Source organism: Rhinichthys klamathensis, unplaced genomic scaffold (genome assembly GCF_029890125.1).
Source record: "Rhinichthys klamathensis goyatoka isolate OS25496 unplaced genomic scaffold, OSU_Roscu_1.1 h1tg000042l_1, whole genome shotgun sequence".
Classification (NCBI taxonomy): Eukaryota; Metazoa; Chordata; class Actinopteri; order Cypriniformes; family Leuciscidae; genus Rhinichthys; species Rhinichthys klamathensis.
In genome coordinates, this window is record NW_026606589.1 from 599959 (window position 1) to 622198 (window position 22240).

The 22240-nt window shown below is 40.1% G+C and overlaps 1 protein-coding gene across 50 annotated transcripts in view; it reads left to right on the forward strand.

Annotated features, from left to right (window-relative positions):
* The window catches only part of LOC130082251 (receptor-type tyrosine-protein phosphatase delta), a 254946-nt gene that overhangs the window by 210662 nt on the left and 22044 nt on the right, over positions 1 to 22240 (forward strand). For 17 of the 50 annotated variants that reach the window (XM_056247015.1, XM_056247014.1, XM_056247017.1 and 14 more), the window contains 6 exons: positions 8736 to 8896; positions 10273 to 10287; positions 10470 to 10582; positions 13717 to 13758; positions 14194 to 14291; positions 19998 to 20121. In XM_056247015.1, the coding sequence (XP_056102990.1) occupies positions 8736 to 8896; positions 10273 to 10287; positions 10470 to 10582; positions 13717 to 13758; positions 14194 to 14291; positions 19998 to 20121 (553 nt within the window). The remainder of the gene's footprint in view (positions 1 to 8735; positions 8897 to 10272; positions 10288 to 10469; positions 10583 to 13716; positions 13759 to 14193; positions 14292 to 19997; positions 20122 to 22240) is intronic. The other 33 variants (XM_056247032.1, XM_056247033.1, XM_056247046.1 and 30 more) reach the window with 5 other exon arrangements.

Sequence of the window (22240 nt, forward strand, 5' to 3'; positions counted from 1 at the left end):
CTGAGTCACTCTGATTTTCTGACCGCCAGAAACCCAAGCTCGGCGGGACGGGCGAGCATTCAACCAGCGTTGGAGCGGGCGCATGCGCAGTAGGCCCAGCTGGAGCACCGCTGCAGCTGATGCCATATAGCCCAACATCCTTTAAAATGTTTTCAAAGGGAGAAAGCTGTCCTTCTGGAAAGACGCGGCTAGGTGGCGAACACGGAGCGCGCGCTGTGCCGATAGACGAGCCGACATGGTCACCGAGTCCAGTTCTATTCCTAAAAAGGAAATTGATTGGCTGGGTAGTAATGAGCTCTTGGTCCAGTTGACCGTGAGACCCAAGCTTTCCAGGCGACTGAGAAGCACTGTTCTGTGAGATAGCAGATCTGTCTCTGACTGTGCCAAAATCAGCCAATCGTCCAGATAGTTCATTATTCGCAGCCCCTGACTTCTCAGGGGGGCGAGCGCCGCGTCCATGCACTTCGTAAATGTACGGGGTGCTAGAGACAGGCCGAACGGCAGGACGGTGTATTGATATACCTGACCGTCGAAGGCGAATCTCAAAAATTGCCTGTGACGGGGTATTATCTGAATCTGAAAATAGGCATCCTTCAGATCTAGAGAAATAAACCAGTCCCTCGGGCGAACGTGCGCGAGGATTTTCCTGGTCGTAAGCATTTTGAACGGTCTTTTCACAAGCACTTTGTTCAAAATGTCTCAGATCTAGGATAGGTCTGAAGGCTCCGTCCTTCTTGGATACGAGAAAATATCGGCTGTAAAAGCCTGACTCGCTCAGAGAAGGCGGCACCTTTTCTATAGCCCCTTTGCACAGCAGCTTTGCTATTTCTGCGTGAAGTAGGTGTGCTACTTCCGCATTCACTATCGTCGCGGTCCGGGCTCGAAAGCGCGGGGGGCGGCGAATGAATTGAAGTGTATAGCCCTGCTTATTGTGCTCAGAAGCCATTCTGAAATCCCTGGGATAGTTTCCCACGCAGCTATGTGAGCCGCTAGGGGGCGAATGGCCTCCGGGTTCAGATCGCCGCCATTTGCGGGCTTGTGAAACTGAGCCGGAGCCGAAAGCGCGGCGCGCGCGCTCTCGGTTCTGGGCAATGGCTGCTTGCTGAAAGCCGAGACCGTCTGATTTATGTGAGGTGTCCCAATCATAAGGGATGGGGAGCATTTTATTCTCACTTTTTGACGCGCGAGCAGCGCTTTGGGTGGAAAAGCTTTCTGTAAGCGTGAGCGCGTGTGCGCGGGCACGAGACTTACAAGTGTATTTGACGCCCCGATCATAACGGATGGGGAGCGTCTTATCAATGCCCTGCGTTTTGTGATAACATTTAAACGCGCGGGCGGCGCCCGGGGGGAGGTGTGTGTCAGTAAGCGTGAACGCTCTCCGGCGGGCACGAGACTTACATTCATAACCTGTTTTATTGACCGTGTAACAGAGCGGGCAGATAGTGGGCACAGACCTGTGGACACATTCCTTATATTCAACACTCGAGCGGCTTTTCTGCGCTTTATGAGAGTGTGCTCTGTGAGTGACACGAGATTTGATGTGCTTTTGTGTAGGGGTGAACACTGGGGCGTGGGCACTTTCACTACACTTAAAACACCAACGGCGTGAGCCGGACCAGACATTATACTCTTTTGAGATTTTCTCTGGGTCGCCGTGAAAACGGCGTATGTGTGCAGGCGAGAGGGCAAATGAACCGGCTCGTTGGCTGCTAAATGGACCACTGCAGTAGCCTGATTGAAGGGGACTGACTGGGAAATAAATTTGAATACGGCGGCTCGCTGAGGAGAGCCGCATAAATTTTATCTGCTGCGGGAGCCGGAATCGAACACGGGTCTCCGGGGCAAAAGCTTAAGGTTTAGCCACTGAGCCACAGGGGAAACAACATAAGCTTTAGTTGGCGCGAGCACATAAAAGAGAGAGCGTCATCACAGTTTTCGTGTGCGTGTCGGCATTGTCTGCAGGCGTGCGTGTTATAACAGGCTCTCTACTGCAGTATAGACATTACCAGCCGCTCGAACTAGGAGGAGCTGGATAATGTTTGAGAAAAAGAGGGGGTTTGTCAGGCCTCGGCGGGACAAAAAACCACACTCTCTCCTTCTTTCGCCGGTGACAAATGCGCTCGGGTGCGCGTGCTCGCTCTCTGTACGTAAGAAAGCTGGTCGCGAGCTCAGAGAGGAGAGCTGCATAATTTTTTTCTGCTGCGAGAGCCGGGAATCGAACACGGGGCTCTGGCGCGAAAGCTTAGGGTTTAGCCACTGAGCCACAGGGGAAACATCGTAAGCTTTAGTTGGCGCGAGCAGATAAGCAGTTTTTGTGTGCGTGTCGGCATTGTCTGCAGGCGTGCGTGTTATAACAGGCTCTCTACTGCAGTATAGACATTACCAGCCGCTCGAACTAGGAGGAGCTGGATAATGTTTGAGAAAAAGAGGGGGTTTGTCAGGCCTCGGCGGGACAAAAAACCACACTCTCTCCTTCCTTCGCCGGTGACGCATGCGCTCAGGGGCGCGCGCTCGCTTTCTGTACGTAAGAAAGCTGGTCGCGAGCTCAGAGAGGAGAGCTGCATAATTTTTTTCTGCTGCGAGAGCCGGGATCGAACACGGGTCTCTGGCGCGAAAGCTTAGAGTTTAGCCAATGAGCCACGGGGGAAACTACGTAAGCTTAAGTAGCGCGAGCAGATAACTAAGAGCGCGCGCGGCAGCTTCCTTGTAACGTAAAGGAAGCTAGCCGCGGTTAGAACAGCAGTCCATAGCGTGTCCCTCGACCTCATCCTCAGACGCGACGGCAGTGAGGCTCGTGAGCGGCAGCTGCGCGTCGGTGAAGGGAGGTGGGGAAGGTGAAAAAGCGAGGCTCGAGGGAGGCTTTCCGGCGAGCGCGTCGCTGTGGCTACAGGCTCCGGCTGCCTTTGGGAACGGCGCTTATCACTGCGCGGTCCCACAAAGGGTGCAGTGACTGCTTCTATGGGGGGCGCGGTAGCTTCCTTGTAACGTAAAGGAAGCTAGCCGCGGTTAGAACAGCAGTCCCTTGTGGCGTGTCCCTCAACCTCATCCTCAGACGCGACGGCAGTGAGGCTCGTGAGTGGCAGCTGCGCGTCGGTGAAGAGAGGCGGGGAAGGCGAGAGCGAGGCTCGAGGGAGATTCTCCGGCGAGCGCGTCGCAGTGGCCACAGGTTCCGGCTGTCTCCGGGGCCCTACACGAGCCGCAGGAAATGCGAGGCATCTTTAAAAAGACACTCGCGCTCTTTTAGGAGTAAGCTAGAAGAGAATACAACAGAGTAAAAAGGATACGTCGCCGGATAGCGTAGCTCGCACGGATGGCTGAAGGTGGCGAAGACGGCCGGCTTCCTCAGCGCAGTCCTAAGCTGGCTGTTCGCTGTTCGACGGCGGCGGTGGCTTCTCTCTGATCCAGCGATGCGGAGAGCTCGCTGAAGAGTCGAAAAATCAGGGAAGTCAGCCTACAGCCCCTTCTTTTATACGCTAAGCCACGCCCATTCTGGCGGGCTGTGACGCTATGAAGGCGCGAGCGCCCTTCATTGGGCGTGACGTCACGCGGGGCTCACTGGTAGGCTGCAGCAGATGCCAGCAGGGCAGCCAATGAGCACGCGAGATGGCCTGCTCTAGGTCTGCTAGCTGCTGCACTGCGTTGACAATGAATACAAAATTAAGGATAATTTTTTGGCTTCAATATCTCGAGAAGATTAATCTTTCCCGTAGCGTAAGCTAAACTTACGCAATACGAGAGAACCTCTCGTAAGATAACTATATTAGTTAACATGAACTTACAATAAAAATAGTTCTAAAGCATTTATTAATCTTAGTTCATGTTAATTTCAATATTTACTAATACGTTATTCAAATCAAAAGTTGCATCTGTTAATATTATTTAATGAACCTCAGCTAACATGAACAATGAAAAGTTGTATTTTATTAATGTTAACAGAGGTACATACTGTAACAAATGTATTGTTCATTAATGTTAGTTAATGCATTAACTAATTTTAACTGGTGGAACCTTATTGTAAAGGGTTATCAATATGATAATATCCTTAAAACAAGATGCAGTTATAAAACTGTGAATACATCTAATTTTTCTAAGGATAAACCACACTAAACTGAACTGTATTTATGCTTAAGCTTAATTCAAGATATATTATCTGAACACCAGGCTTATTATCGTTCACATTTTTATTCTCAACTAAATGTATCTTGTTTTAAGGATGTATAAACATTTATCAAAAATACTGATGAATAAAATTGTTTTATGCCTGGGGCCACATCTCCTTTGTCTTTTGTCCAAACGATCGCTGACATTGGTGTCAGAGTCACATGATGCGGTCAGAGCGAGAACACCAGGCTGAACTCTATCAGCACACAGCCTGCTGGGAATAAGAGCTGTCTGTCTGTATCTCACAGGGAAAGCCCTGAAGAGCTGTCAGCGGCGGGACTGTGAGATAAACGCCTTCTCTTTAATAGCAGCAGAGTCTTATCAACTGCACTGCAGAGAGACAGACACACACACACATACAGACAGACAGACATACAGACTGAGGAATGATTAGCTCTGTGTAAGCAGTGAGACTGCATTCACTGTGCACTGGGAAGACAAAAACTCAGACAGTAGAGCTAGATGCAGTGACCAAACCTCATATCGCTGTTCATGCGACACGTCCCGCTCTGTGTTTACACTTTCCTCCATGTTTCTTTGTCAATCTCATGTATAAATTGGATAAAGTAGTTATACAAAACTAGAAACAATGAAAGAAATTAAAAGAAATGAACACTTTTATTCAGCAAGGATGCTTTGAATTTATCAAAAGTGACAGTAAAGACATTTATATTGTTACAAAAGTTTCTATTTAAAAAAATCCTGTTTCTACTCATCAAATAATCCTGACAAGTATCACGGTTTCCACAAAAATATTAATTACCACAACTGTTATTAACTTTGATAATAAGCAGAAATGTTCATTGAGCACCAAATCAGAATGATTTCTGAAAGATCTCGTGACACTGAAGACTGGAGTAATGATGCTAAAAATTCAGCTTTGCATCACAGGAATAAATTTACATTTTACAATATACAGTATTAACATGGAAAACAGTTACTTTCAATTGCAATAATATTTCACAATATTACTGTTTTTACTGTATATTTGATCAAATAAATGCAACCTTGGTGAGCAGAAGAGAATTATTTCAAAAACATAAAATTTAATATAATATATTATAATTTTATAATTTTAAACTTATGAACTGTTTGGCAGTATATGTCTCATAATATTTCTGAATATAATGCCTGAGAAACGTTTGTGTGTGCGTGAGTGTGTTGCGTCTAATGTCTCTGTTTATCTGCTTGTGCTGATGATTTGAGAGTAAATTAGATGCTAATCACTGAATGTAGTTCGTAACTCACATCACTGAACACATCGCAACACACACTGATGAATTTTGCATTAATCAGAGTCATAACAGGATTTGAGACCTCTGACAGTGTTTTTATATAATCGTATTTATATAGTTCCGTTTAATTGTTTCCGTTAATTGTTTCCAGCACATCCAGGCTGTTTGACTGTGTACTTGAATAATAATATGTAGGGCTGTAGTCAACCAACAAAATCCTTAGTCGACCAAAGTCTTGTCCTGCACAACAATTAGTCGACTAAAAAAAAAAAAAAAAACGCGATGTTTTGATTGAACATTTTTTAACAATTGTCATAGAGCATTTATAAAACAACAACGAAAAAACATCAAAAATACATAAAACTATAATAATAATACAATTCTTTGAAAATTAAGTGATTTTTTTTTAACTCCAAAAAGTGAGGAGCACTGTCTAACAGTCACAATCGCGCACCTGACCACACCACACGCTACAAAAAATATAACTGCTATCTGACACAATGAAAAATCCTAACAAAAGCTCTCGTTTATACAGGCTGTATATTCTTCTTTACTTTCAAAGCTATGGGTTAACTTTTGTCCAGCCGATCTAGGAGTTTTAAAACAAACACACACAAAAAACCAAAGAGCCTAAAAAACAATCCTAATAATAATAGGCTGTGTAGGACCGCATATAGGTTTATTTTCGTTTTGTTACATTATTTAGGCTATTTTCAAACGCGTCAAGTGTACAAATAAAAACAAAAACATATCAAGAAAACACAATCTATTGAGTCAGCATAATAAAGCCGTTAAAGGGACTGCTCACGTCTTTTGCGCGCTCAAGTTCGATTTCAAATGTAGGCGCGCGGTGTGCGCGCTCATGATGGAACATGGAAGCAACGCGGTCGCGGTGCGACGCGCTCTTTTTTTCCAAATGCGTCCACGCCGCATCGAGATAAAAACATATAGTGTATAAAAACCGAGACAAGTAGCGTTCTAACTGAATGAATACAGCTAAACTACCTACCTATGAGCAGCACGAAGCAGCAGCGCAGCCAGCCACAGGTGCGATCCGAGTGTTCTATGTGTGTGCGCTAAACTGTGGCGCTGTTACAAAATAGCCTAAATCAAAGCATTTAAAGTTGGGGATAAACCATAGGCTAATTATATTTAGAATACAGTAATATATAACTGCTTATAAAGGAATAATTTAGGCACTGTACAGATCAAATAACAAACTCTTGTTCTGCTGAATAATTCATGTAGTGCTTTAACACTAGAACGGCCATGACGGTCATTTTGACCGTTTTGAATTTTATATCTGCAATAACTTTGTTGAAAAAATAAATAAAATCCTGCTGGTACCTGACTTTTCCTAAAAGTGTCTGTATTTTCATTTAAAATGTTTTTCATATAAATTACACAAGGCAAAAAAACAAATGAACATATTTCGGCCATAGACGGTCATATTGACCACACTGAATTTCGCGGTATTCTTTTGTTACATTTCCCGCGGTTGACCTTTGTCTCTCTCACTGTCAACAGAATATCTAAATAAGATACTTTTAGTTGTTATTATCTTGTTCTCAGTTCTGTTGAATGGATATGGAAATATAGCCTATCTGTTGTGGATATGCGATAATTACGGTAGGCTACTAATGATATTATTATTTATAAATGTATAATTAAACTTGTTTAAATGTACAGTTTGTTTTGTTTTTAAAAGATATCCTAATACAATAAATGCATTAATCTCTCAATTGGGTATTTATCATTAAAGATATAGAGTTTGTGTAATCTAGCGGTCAAAATGACCGCTTGTGGCAGTTCTAGTAGTTATAGAATTCTGGCACTTCTAGTGTTAACAAATCTACAAGCTTCAAATTTCTGCTTCTGATGTTTACACAGATATTGAATTGAGCTGAATAATGGCACTTTCCAAGCTAACAAAAATGTTCCAAGAAAGTTTTGCTAACATTCCCATTAAAATGAAAATTTGCTGTTAATTTACTCGTCCACAGCCATCTAAGATGTAGGTGACACTTTTTCTTCAGTAGAACAGTAAAGTTAGCCTGACTACGTCAGACTGAGTACAGAAGCGAACTGAAATTGAGCGGAAGTACGAAGTCTGATAGCGACCTATCTCTCAGTTTTCCTCCGGCCTGAAAACAGCCGGCCAATCAACAAACAGAGGGCGGGCTGAGAGCCGTGACGTAGACGCTAAGCGCCGAGTTTAAGATTGTATTTTAGGTTAGGGAAATCGAAAACGACCGCGGATATGTAGATATGGGATGCAATTCGCTCTGTTGTGGAGAATATTCCCGGCATTTCCAAACTGAAGCCCGAACAAGATTAGTGTTTGTTAAACATTTTGAATGGAGGTGATGTTTAAGTTGGAGAGAGAGGTGATTGCGTTATGTGATTGGCTTACGGGTAACCAATGATTTTATACTTCAGACAAGCGCCCCTCGCGAGAAAGAAAACACTTTTCAATTATGCCATTCCAGACTCTGTCTATGAAGCAAAGCGAAGTAGCAGAGTTTGGTATTACCAGGCTACAGTAAAGTAGGTTTTTAGCTGAAACAGTGGTCATCGGTGATTCATATAATGGAAGTCAATGGGTGCCGTCATTTTGAGATCTTGAATGGCCTGAGGGTGTTTAAATTAACAGCAAATTTCCCCTACTTAAACTATCCCTTTAAGTTATGAAAAGGTTATTTCTGAATGTTCTCTAAATGTTCAAAATCAAAAAAAAAATCTTGTTTTTTTTGTTTGTTGGCTTTTCTTAATGTTCAGTTCTCTGAATGTTCTGAAACAAAAAGTAACATTGAAAAAAAAGTCCAATTAAAACATTTCTGGAAAAAAAAAACATTCCATGAACATGTATAAAAAACTATTTTTGTTCATAACTTTGAGAGAACCTTGCCAAAACGTTAGCCAAAGTTCTGAGATTGTTCCCTGTTAGCTTGTATTGTCTTTTCAAAGCTGCTTTACAGCAGAATTTGCCACATATTTGATGGTTTTCATAATTTATTCTGTTATTTTCCTGTTTATTACTGTGAAGTTGCATTGAAACAATTTGTATTGTATAAAGAACTATAGAAGTAAAGACTTGACTTGACTTTGAAACCCTCTGCTACTCTCGTACCATAGATGCCCATTGTATGCGTTACTTTAAATAATATTTCAGCGCTTTTTACAAGCCAAGGGACATGAAACGATTGTTTTATGTGGTAATCAACATCAAAAAAACAATGGGTTTCATTAAACTTGGAGTATTTGGTGTGAAAGTGTGGATTCAGGGTTTCTTGATCAAGCGATTTAGATGACACTGTCGTTGTTTGGGTTTTCTTTCAGATGTTGTACGCGGCAAGTCCATACTCTGATCCGGTGGTGTTCGCTGATATCGACCCACAGCCCATAATCGATGAAGAGGAGGGTCTGATCTGGGTCGTGGGGCCCGTGCTGGCCGTCATCTTCATCATCTGTATTGTCATCGCCATCTTGCTGTACAAGAGGTAGAAACTGTGGAGAAACACACACTCTCAATAACCTTTGTACATTATTTGACTTATAATGTGACGTATTTCTGTATTCTCAGTGAAACAGTGAAAATAAAAAAAGTATGGTGGCTGTTGGTTAACATTATCCAAAGGACTCAATTGTTGAGCTGTTAGGGTGAAAGATTATGAATACAAGCTGGTCGTTGGAATAACATTTACTGATCAATTGTTCTCAATAAGAGCTGAAACTTTGGTTAAGAAAGTAATTTGAATTGTTGACTTTAAGCCATTGTGTGTGTATGTGTGTTTATGCAGTTATGCATTGTACGTATCTTCAATAATTGGTGGCCCTCATTTGAATATAGACTGATCTGATCATCTGCTAAAAATTACAGTCAGGCATTGAGTTGAACATCTATTGTGATGAGGTCCTTCATATATCCAGGGTTATTTGATGTCTTCTGATGGCAGATTTATTTGTTAATCACAGAATCAATGTCACGGGCTCATGCACACATCTCATAGTGTAATATTACAATGTCAACAACACAACACACTCGCTGCCCATGATGCGCCAATTCAATCCAAACAAACAGTTTCACATGAGCAATTCCTACTGTCAAGACAGTGAAGTACAAACCTGTAAATATCAGGGTATTAAAACAGATTTTTCTGCCAGGCTTGGAAAAGGCACAACATTTTTTTGTGATTATATTATATTATATTATATTATATTATTTTTACCAAGAAACTAATACTTTTATTCAGAAAGAACATTAATATGATTAAAAGAGACAGTGAAAACATTACAAAAATGTATATTTCAAATACATGCTGTTATTTTAATCCATTCCATTTATTAATGAATATTTATAAAAGTATCACGTTAAAAAAAAAAAAAAAGAAGCAGCACAGCTGTTTTCAACATTGATTATAAGAAGAAATGTTTCTTGAGCAGCAAATCAGCACATTGGAATGATTTCTAAAGGATCATGTGACAATGAAGACTGGAGTCATGATGCTACAATAAAAATCTTACAGACCCCAACCTTTTGAACAGTATTCCTTATTAGTTTTATAATTAGTTTTGCTCATCAGATAGGTCAGGGCTTCTCAAAGTATTTTGAATGGTTCTTTCGTGACCCAAAGTCCTGTTGGCAAACTTCAAAAACACACAATTAATTGAGAAAAAAGACTATGTGAGATCAAGACTTTTTTCTCACACCACTTAGTTAGGTTCAGTTGCACAGTGGATCTATGTCTTAACACAACGTATCAGATGAAAATTAACAATGCAAAAACCCCTCTGAATATCAGTAGAACTGATGAGGAGATCTGTGTTTGTCTTGTATACTAACCTCTGTTCTCCCTTTCTGCTGCTTTCACTGGAGCAGTCAACCAGACAGGTAAGAGCATTAGAAGAACTGTACCTGAGACTCATGCAGTGGTTATGGCACAGTCGAGGGCACTGAACACTTATTTCAATTTCGATCGCAAGCGTGTTTGCTTGACCACTTGCAGTGATCCTCTGATAGTCCAAGCAAAGTTAGTTTTGTCTTTAAGTATGTTATGTTTTTCTTTTTTTCAGGAAAAGGGCAGAGTCAGAGGCCAGGAAAGGCAGTCTGCCCAGCGGTAAAGAAATGCCTTCCCATCACCCCACCGACCCCGTAGAGCTACGCCGTCTGAACTTTCAGACTCCTGGTAAGAGCTGCTTTACACAAACACAAACCAAACACAAATCCTCAACCACATTGTCCTAAGAAGCTTCAACAAAAGGTTTTGATTCCTGCTATTTTTCCATGAAGTGAAGTATAATATAAAAAGTGAAGTATAATATATTGAATCATGAGGAGCGTGATAGTCTAGAGCAGTGCTTCCCAACCCTGGTACTCTCAATTCCGGATGCCTCCCTTATCTGATCTTATTTCAGGATTGAGTGTCTATAATAACTAACAAGCTGATGAGTTGAATCAGATATGTTTGATTAGTGAGACTAACAAAATGTGCATTTTTTGGGAACTCCAGGGTCAAGTTTGGGAATCACTGGTCTAGAACACACTAGCTCTGTTCCAAAACCCAGTGAGCTGCCTACCTAGACAGAATTTTGGATGTCATTGGTGCACTCCAGACTTTAAGGCTGCTCAAAATGCCTGGAGCAACACCTCACTAAAATTGTATGGCAGCATTGCATTTCGCCTTTACAGAATGCATTGCGAAATGCTCAGAAACATATATTTCTGTATATTTCTTTGTCGCTAGCTTTTCAGCAAGATAACATCAAATTGTGTGGTGCTGCCTATGAAGAATATGTCAAATCAGTGACTCAAGAGAATCAATTATAGATTCTGCCTATGTAGACAACAAGGCAGCTCATTGGTTTTGGGAGCAGATATACCGTCTCGGTCAGCTTGTAGGCGCCTCTGTGTCATTCAGAAACACAGTCTTAAATGAGTCCTTGGACACAAACAGAGTAGAAAGGTCAAAAGCCATGCTCTTGTTTTTCTTAGCATATTTAAGATGCAATGCGAAGGTCTGTTAGCCATATGGAGCCGAAAATAGAGAGCAGACCTCTTGAGGAACCAGCCTGAGTGCTCACAAACACACAGGACAGGTGGCTTTAGGACAGACAAAAGGGCAGGAAATCCCTCTGGACTCAGGAATTGCAGCTTTACTGCTGACCCAAGTACTCCTAGCAACACATCCATAGCAGCTCAGTAAGTTTACCTGAAGAGCAAAGCCTGTCGCTAACCGAAGCCAGCATAAGAAGACCATGGCGATATATATTCAATACAACCTCTGTTGGTGATTGTATATTCCGTTGGTGAATCAAGACACAGATATACACACACATGTAGGCGGGCCATTGTGCTTGAAGTCAGCGGAGTGTGAACGAGGTGTAGCGGAATCTGGAAATTGTCGAGCGGTGAAGCGCTGCTCCCTTCTGACCTTGGTGAACAAGGTGAAGTACACTCGGTTCTAGAGCGGCCAGCCGTGAAGACCTATAGATTTATTTTCTGAGGGGCAGAACAGCGGTGACAACAGTTGCTCCATTAGTTTCTCAGAGGAGAACCTGGTGCCAGTGAGACTAGCTCTAAACACACTGAACAGGAGTCCATATGTCTGTCTGTCAGAAACACTTGGGCTGCAAGTGCAAGACAGATGGACTGGAGGGAAACAGTTCACCTTTCTAATAAAAACAGCTTAGACCAGCATTTTATGGTGTTAGCTTGCTTCTAACACTTTTCACACTACTGGTCTGTTTTGATGGTTTTAGAGGGGTTTGGGAGGCCAACCAACCAACCCCAAAAACTCACTTCCCCCACAACACAATTCATAACAGCTCACAAGGTATGTTTACTAATTTTCCTCAATTGGATTTCCTCAATCCAATTATAAATTGATTATTTGGGTGCATGTAAACATAGCTAGTGAGTTTATTCTAAGGATTGACATTTGTTGATAACCAAAACCCTTAAAAGTGCCATTGGTTATTATATAGTTTGTTGGGGAATCAAGGCATACACATGTAGGCTTCCCATTGTGTTTGAAAGCACACAAGCATGAATGAGGAATGTGGGAAGTGTTGCAAGGTCAACACGACTGTTGATCTTGATGAAAAACCTGACAGAAGCAAAACAGCTTAAAAGCCTGTGTTTAGCTGGTCTTAGCCCAGAGTCATGGTCTGATTTAGGACCATTCAGTGGTTGCGTGCTCATCATCAGGGTAGTCCGGGAGACTAGTCAACCACCTCAAGCTGGTTCAAGCTCGGTTTTCTTCTTGAACCATTCATCAAGTGCCAGAAAAAAAGTTGTTGAGGATCCAAATCAGTAACTTGATTCCCATCCATGCACCGCAGCCTGTGTTAGGTTTGATATTCATCTACAACACAAACAGGGTTTGCATTGCAACATGGTTTCAAGAGCAATGTTCCATGCACTCAATCCTCTCCGCTGCTCTTTATTAGTGGACTCATGCCCCTCTTTCGCAAACAGCCTCTTAGAGAAGCTTTGCATCCTCCATTTTCCCTTCAGGCAGGGGAACGCAGGCTCTCGACAGCTGAAGATCCCTCTCTTCAGTGAGAACGGCCCCTGCATTAGCCCTCCTCTCTTCAAACCCTTGATGCCGTCGTGCGGTCACCCAACCCTCCCCCATCTCAATTTTCATCTTGAGGGTGCTTGATGTCGCTCCGACGCGTTTCTCCGAATGGCAGTTTCATTGTCACCGCGGCTGGTAATGGGTCTTGAGAGGCGGTGGATGGCAGCTCTCTCCTGCTGCTTCCATTAGCTAATGCCCTCTTCTATCAGCCCAGAGATGAAAGAACCGCAGTGCCACGTCCAAGCGTACGGACTCTTTTTCTGTGGCACGCAGGCTGTTGTTATGCAAACCGGTTATCAGAGAGCAGCTTCTGCTCCTCGACTATTCAAAAGCATCCTCTGCAGTGCAAACACAAGCTCTTTCTCTCACAGACATGCGCCTTCGTTACTGAAGAGATCAAGCAAACACGCGCATGATAAACGTGCACGCCATCTTCTTTCTCCTTGTTACATTTGTTTGTTTGTTTTGACATTTGTTTGTTTTTTTCTTTTTCTTGGTTTCCCTTCCAAACTTGTTATCCTCATTTCCACATGCTTGTCGTATGTTAGCCATTGGCATGCGTGAATTTGTTTTTACTAACAAACTTAAATATAAAGTTGAAGCGTTGTTCCAAACTGTCTATTGTCATTTCAGACTGTGTTTCTACTGCCTCTTTTTAGTTCCGGTAGTGATCGCTCACCACATTTGCTTGTTTTAACGTCAGCTAGTATGATTTATCCCCGTACCCTTTTCCTTTGCAGGTTCAGCCACATCGGTTTACCCCAGTAACCTCCATTTGTCAAGTTAGTCGTTCTTGTTTCTACATATGCCACCGTGTCTGTTCATTTTCTCCAATTGCTCTCTTGATTGTCTCATTTATTTATGCGTTCATCGACTCACACCGCTTTGCCTCACGCCAGCGCAGGAGGCGGGGTTTGATATGTCGCATTCTTTAGACTCATGGCTGGCTCAGACTTTAATATCCAGCCCCTAACGTTCTCCTCTATTCCATCTTTCCACCATGTTAAAGCTTGCGGACGAATAACATTCTTCTCTTCATTAGGAATGCTCTGTGCGGCTTTTGTGTCCATTTTCTTCAAGCATGTGGCTGCTTTGTCCAATCATACAGGCCAAATAAAAACCTCACATTCTCCATCCTCTATAATGCTCATCTCTCTGTGTATGCTCAGATTCGCTAGCACTTACATCAGGACTCTTTGTTTGTCTCCTGTCCGTAGGGATGGCCAGTCATCCTCCCATTCCGGTCATGGAGCTGGCTGATCATATCGAGCGCCTGAAAGCAAACGACAACCTGAAGTTTTCACAGGAATATGAGGTAATCATCAGCTGTTTTGTTAGTTTCTGCAGGGAAAAAAAGCTGTTTTTGTTCTCAACCCCTTTTACTCCAAGGCCCCCCTATTGTCAAAGGCAATATTTCTGGTATTTTCTGCTGTAATGGCAAAGTTTTCAAACTTATTTTTTTCACAGAAACTACGCTATTAAAAATAAAGTTTCATAAAAGTTTTTTTTTTTTTTTTTTTTTTTTTTTTTTTTTGCAGTGATAATATAGAAGAACCATTTTTGGTTCCCCGAAGAACCTTTCAGTGAACAATTGTAATAAGTAAAGCACCTTTCCCATTTTTAAGAACATTTTGTGCAATTGAAAGGTTACGATGACGATGATGACGATGATTTATTTGTCCTCGAGAGGAAATTTGTTTCCACCATAGATGCGTACATAATACAAACACACATGTATAACATATTAAGAACGTCAACATATAAACATCCACAAAAAAAAAAAAAAATAACATGGATTACATGGATGTTAAAGGTTCTTCATGAAATCATCGATGCCAATAAAAAAAAAACTTTATTTTTAAGAGTGTAGGAGGGGTAATATATTAAACCGATACATATTTTTTTAAATAATTCCATAAGTTTCAATAACTTCTTATTCTATTGTCAACTAATTTACATTACCTCTCTTATCATTTGTGATTTTATATATGGGGGGCCGTACAAGCCATAATTCATTCTGGCACTCTCACACACTTACATTCTCCTTTTACATACATACATTCTCCTTTCACATACATATCTTTCTACTCTCACACACATACATTCTCCTTTCACTTGGACATATTTCTACTCTCACACACTTAAATTCTCCTTTCCCATATATTTCTACTCTCTCACACACTTTTTCCTTTCACATGTATATATTTTTACTCTTACACACATAAATTCTCCTTTCACATACATATGTGTATATTTGGGTTGTTTTTAGCCCAAGGTCTTGGTAAATATATGACAGAACACTGGTTGGGCTAACCCAGCAAATAGGGTTGTTTATTTCACCCAGCTTAAAGGGTTGATGTAATTTATTTATTTTCTATGATATAGCTTATTTAGTGCTTACAGATTAAATAATCTAAACCAGTGATGTTTGTAATTGGACATTCCAGCACTTCAAATGTTATTTTGAATATGATGACAAAACAAATTATTCATTTATCCTTCAGAGATTGTTCCCATTTGTAAAACTGAAAGTTTCCAGATGTAGGAAATCCAACATTTGATGGAAAACACTTTTATTTAAAAATAAAAAAGACACAAAAATACAACTATAACCAGTAGATGGCAGCAGAGGATCACTTATTGGCTCATATTAGTCATTTGCACTCTCCAACCTGTTTTGCTTTTGAATTTATAATTAGACATTATAAAATCACTAGGTTTAAAAATCAGTTGTCAAAGTTCAGCACTTTTGTACTGAAGTAGGAAAAGTAACAAAGTTTAGTGAAAAATAATACATTTTCTTTAAATTACGAATGAATTACACAGAAAGCAAGCAAATAACAAGCGCTCCGTTAATCACTGAAGCTGACGGTTGGCACACTTGCAAAAACTCCCATTTTAATCAATGAATCTGACTAAAGCGCACAATAAATCTTTAAATTACAATGTGTCTAAATGCTTTGTTTGTTATAATGAGAGGATTTGTGAGCACGTAGGACTTAATCTGGCTTTAAACAGAAACTCATTCAGTGTTTTGAGGGATATTGAGCTATCACAACCTACTGGTAACTTAAACACCTCTGATTGGCCATTATTTTCAACAATAATGCCTGTGATTGGCTACAATACTCAATGCTGCAAAATCACATTGTAAATAGACACAATTGCAGCGATTAACACGCCAGTTTGGGGTGAAACTGGAGCGACTGACAGCAGCTAGCAAGCCTATTACGCCTATGCGACAGCCCTGAACAAACCCAAGCAAAATCTAAATCTTTTCGCATACTGCCTGGAACCCACACAAGTACTCACGGTTGGGAATCACTGATCTAAAGCTTTAGAAAATAATCCAAACAACCACTGATTTATGATAACCTCCTTTATTTTCGATACAGTTCTTGATACAGCTTATTTATACCATTTTTCCACACCAAAATATATTGCCTACATTTAAACTCGTTTAACAAATATTTTAGAAGTAAAAATGACACATTTAAAAGTAATTCAATTGTAATCAACCGGTCTCTGTTGTCCCGTTTCCACCGTAACAATGCTGATTCTCGTGCTGGAAATGGGCTCGCGTTCGGCGGTGGAACTGTTCATTTCAGATCGCCGCCCTGCGGTTCACTCATAGCCACAAGATGCTGTGGCTGCTTCCATAATCTGCCCATAAACAATCAGTGCACAGTTCTAAGAACATATTTCAATATCCAAAGTAATTATATTCAGTATCTTTAGGAATAAATCATTAATTTTATGCAAGGCATCAAAAGTTTCCGTCATCCGAAAGGACAGATACGTTTAGTTGAATGACATTGCATCCCTGTAGTTTGCTTTGCATTTAATAAAATGATTACAAACACACAATACACAAACCTATATCTTATTGAAAAAATGCACCAATTCGGCAGCGCTGCGAAGCTGAACGTGATCGCGCCTCGCCTGCCTTTCGTTTCCACTATTCTCTCTCTCACACATACATACATTCTTCTCTTACGTACACGTATTTTCTTCAGACATACATTTTCTTCTTACATACATTTATTATTTATAATATTAAATGTATACTTTGAATACATTTGCATAAGAGCAAAATGTATGAATGCATGCATTCAAATATGTGACTATGAGAGCAATATTATATGTATGTGAAAGGAGAATGAAAGTGTGTTAGAGTGCCAGAAAGAATAATGTCTTGTTTGACTCTTCATACATAAATGACAGAAGGAACTATGAACAAAAACAGATGGTCATGTTCTTGGGCATGATTTTGCAGTATTCAAATTTTTTCTTTTTTTTTTTACTTTATATTTGAATCCCAGATTTATTTGAAATGTTAAAAGGCTTTAAAACAACAAATCGAATGTTTTTCAACATTATTGCTGGTAGTTTTAAGGCCAAGCATCGCTATCACTGTTACTCACACTGATTTGATAAGAAACACCCTAGCAACACCCCTGGCAAGTGTTCCTGCGCACCGTGTGAAGCGTTCAGACAGACCACCGCTATTCGGTTTTGACCTGATGAACGTTTGATGCTCACAGTCGATATCGATTGTATCGGTCACGCTCACAGCTCCCCGCCAACCACAATGAAACATTTCCTGTCCGTATCTCCCGCCGCCTATCAGCTGTCATTTAACACGCCACCGTAGGAAAGGTCAGGTAGGATGTTTCTCGGTGTAATCTTGTTATCTAGTTGGGAGAGACGTGTCGTTGAGATCCCAACATTATGCTCTGTTTTGTTTTCCGACGGGTTGTTATTTGAGTGGAGCGGGGCCGTGAGAGCCAGGTTTCGTCACTTTTTTCAGGCCCCTCAGTCTGCGGTTACTGAGCATGAGGTCAGACGTGGAGCTCCGCCAAGACGACTGCCAGAGCTGAGCTAAAACACACGGGATTGTCATTCTGGGGCGGTTTTGCATGGGCACGGAAAGTAGCAATTTCAGCAGCACAATGAAGCAAGCGAGTTCACAAGCAATGTTTCAAAAGATTTGGGCAGAATGACGCGGCTTAACTGGAGATTTGTCATCTTTAGTGACGCTTTATGGTGCGGCGCGGCGACTCGCCCTGGTAGAAAAATAGCTCCACTGTCAATTTATGTTTCTTCATATTGGGCCCCGGTTGTTACACAAACAAGCGCAAGCACTTTACTGCGAAAACAGCAGCGTTCTCCTCTTCTCTCAACAGCCAAACTCAGACTGCAAATGTGGAATATCTGTCTTGGCTATTGACAATCTCAGAGCGTTTATCGTTTTGCTATTTTGGAGTGTAATTTGTCCAAGTGGGGCTGCGATTTGTTTGCAGTCGTCGGCTCTCGTTTGAAAGGGCACATCATTGGACAAAAGCGCCGTTTGAAAGGGAGCACATCTCTGTGTGATCCTTTAAAATCTATTCAAGGCATGAAGACATTACTTTCCCCTCTACGCTTACGGGACCAATTTTCATTCATTCAACGCTCCTCTGAAAACTGTAATTTGAAATTTGTCAACGCGGAGAGCTGGCTCGCAGGCAGATGCGTATCATCTTTTCATTTTCAAAAGACACTGCGGAGACTGAATAATTTCATTATTAAAGTAAATGGGAAAAAACTGCAAACTGCACATAAGACTGACGCTGAGGTCATATTGTGCACAAAAGCTCTTTCACTGGCAGACTCATCCCGCGTTCTCTAGCGCTTTCATGCCGACACCTGTTTTTAATGCTTTGCGCTGAAACCTTCAATCGTGTGACTTCCTGACGAAATGTATAGAGGAGCATCACTGCAGGAAGAGTCATGTGGAGATGGACTGCATTGTGTAAACTGTTTGTTCATTCATTCATTCATTCATTCATTCTGTCCTTTGTTCATTCGTATATTTTTGTCATTTCATTTCGTCCATTCATTTTTTTCGACAATTAATTCATTTCCCTGCCTTTATTAATGTGTTCATTAATTTGTCCAATTGTATGTTCTTTCATTCATTCATTCATTCATTCATTCATTCATTCATTTTCTAAATTTTGTGTCAGTTAATTTTATCGATTAATTTGTCTTTAATTTATTTGCCTATAAATGGATTATATATGCTTTATTTCTTTCTTTTTCTTTTTTTTCTTTTTCTTTTTTTTCTTTTTGTGCAATATTAATGTTTTTGTTAATTGAATGCATTTGTTCATTTAAATTGTATTTGTTCTGTAATCTATACATTCATTCATTCATTCATTCCCTTTTCAGTTCATTTCATCCATTAATTTATTCATCACTTTAATTATTTACTCATATATTCAGCACTTTAATTATTTACTCATATGTGTATTATATATGCTATCATGCATTCATTCATTTGTGCATCATTTTGTCCAAAGTTACTCCATTCATGTGTTTAACTTGTCAATTTATTCATTAATCTGTTAAATTATTAATTTGTTAATTTGCTAGACATTTGTCATTGCTATTTCCGTTAATTATTAATAATTATAATTATTTCATTCAAATAAATTAATGCATGCATTCATTTGTGCATTAATCCGTTCATTTCTGTAAAAATGTGTCCATTTGCTACTCAATGGATTGTTAATTCATTCATTCATTCATTCATTCATTCATTCATTCATTCATTCATTCATTCATTCATTCATTCGTTCATTCATTCATTCATTCGTTCATTCATATGTGCACCGATGTCATCTGCAATGACAGTGTTAGTAATTCATTGCACATTTATATATACTAGGATATAAGTTTGTGATAAAGCTTTTTCCCACGTTTGCCCGCCCAGCACCAGCGTATATTTCTGAACATTTTCGTTATATGGCGCATTACAGTCACCGCTCTATTTTTACAGACACTGAATGCTGATCATAACCGCACAAGTCTCTATTTTAGATGGATATTTTTGGCCATGATGCGCTCAAAGTATGTTGTGTCTGAGCCAAAGGTTAGCATATGCAGGGTGCAAATGAAACGCATCTGTGTGACTTTGTTTTGCTCTGATGGTTAATGTGTGCTCATTAATTAATCTGTTTTCCTCATTTTTCCTTAGTCAATTGATCCTGGTCAGCAGTTCACGTGGGAGCATTCAAACCTGGAGGTGAATAAACCAAAGAACAGATACGCTAATGTCATCGCCTACGATCACTCCAGGGTCCTGCTCTCCGCCATCGATGGTACGATTTTCTCTTCTCATTAGTGTTTGATCATTGTGTCATTTCAGAACAATGCATGAAATGAATAAAAATAATTAACGAAAACGTTATGACAAATGTCTAAAAAAAATGTTTTAATTGATTACTTAATAAATGTACAAATTATGTCTAAACAAACAACTTTTTATCAGATTTATACTTAAAACAAAAAATTAAGTACGAAAAATAGACTTAATTCAAGATATATACAGTATATAACACGTCTTGATGTTATGCTGTTGTTTCTCATGTAAATGTATCTTGTTTTTAGGATGTTCATACCATTGAAAACCAGACAAAAAATACTGATACAGCAGCATTACACATTCATATTGAACGTTTTCAACTCGTAAAAAAATCATTCCCAAAAATAAAACATCTAATTTCCCTCCAAACTGTCAAATAACAGATTCAACCAGCGAACAATGAAACAAGTAAATGCCCATCTGCCGTGTCCAGCCCTGATAAACGCGCCTGCTTTGTGTTTCACAATGAGAAATGAAATAGAGTGATGAACTGCTGCAGAAAATCCACATCAAACCTATACCCGCTTCATTCACACACCACAAACACTGATGGAGCGGCTTCTCCACCGGCCTGCTCACATTCAGTCTGAGACAAGAGACAAGACAATCTGAGACACAAAATGGAGAAATAGTGGCTGTGTTCTTAAACCTAGTGAGTTCCCTTGACGTAAGGAAGCATCCTAATGCTAATGGAACATCATTGACTCAATGCACAGTTGATTCCAATGGAGTTTGCCATTAGCAATAAGCTGCAAGAAATCACTTTCGGTACCAGTATTTTTTGTTATTTTCCAATTGTCCGTGTTGATTTAGTATTCTTTATATTCTATTATAATATTTATTCATATTTTGATTTTAATATCAATCATTTGCTAAACATCTCAGTACTTATTTTAATATTTTAATTATAATATTTACCATTTGTTTTCATATTCTGTTTTCATTTCAATTGTAGTTATTAGTATTATTTGTAATTTTATGTGCTTTGCCTTTCGTCTTTTTACACACACACACACACACACACACGCACACACACACACACACACACACACACACACACACACACACACACACTATATATATATATATATATATATATATAAATTGTTTTAATTGTACATATATTGTAATATTGAATATATATATATTGTAACATTTACATTTTATTTTATTTATGCTTGCTTTCAATTTCTTAAAAGGATTTTTAAAAGTTTTATTTAGCGAAAACAACACTGAGTGGGTTAAGAAAAACAGTTTGCTTCTTGTTTTAATTATGTTCAGATATTTATTTTTACTCGACAACTAGACAAAATATAGATTATTGGTTCATGCTGTCCTTTCTATGAAGCCTTAAAATGTTGGCAGCTCACTAGATTTTGGAACAGAGTCATAATGTGTCAAGTATACATAGCTGGTCAAATACGCACACACACACACGCGCACACACACACACACACACACACACACACACACACACACACACATCTGTTCATTACTATTTTTTATATCTATGTGTCATTTTGGCCTCTTTTGTCTCCAAAAGAGGGAAGGAAATGCAGGATTAATTGTCTTTCTATCCTGTCAGTCACAGAATGAACGAGAAAATTAAAACATGGAGTTTTTAATTTATTTATTAATTCTTAGTGAAATGATTCACATGGAAGAGAGACAGACAGACAGAGAGAGGGAGGGACAGCGAGTGAGAGGAGGCGTCGGGCGGACGAGGGAACGCTGGGATGAGTTTTATCTCTCTGTTGCATGTGTGAGCTGAGCTGGAGCTGCAGCATTGACACGCTGTCAGCCCTTTAACAGCAGAAACCAAGCCTTGCTCTGTTTTCTCCAGATTTCTCACACTTTTTCACTTAGATTCAGTTTACTCCACTGGTTTTTGTTTTTTTCTAATGGAGAATGAAGGTCTGCTCATCAGAAATCACACATATGAAATAAAGATTTGTGGCCATTTTGCAGAAACTTCCCATCTGAAGTTTGACAATCTCACTGATCTGTCATTCTAATATGTGCAAAATTATCATAATGAAAAACTGTTATGTTATTACATTATTTGTTTCTGATAA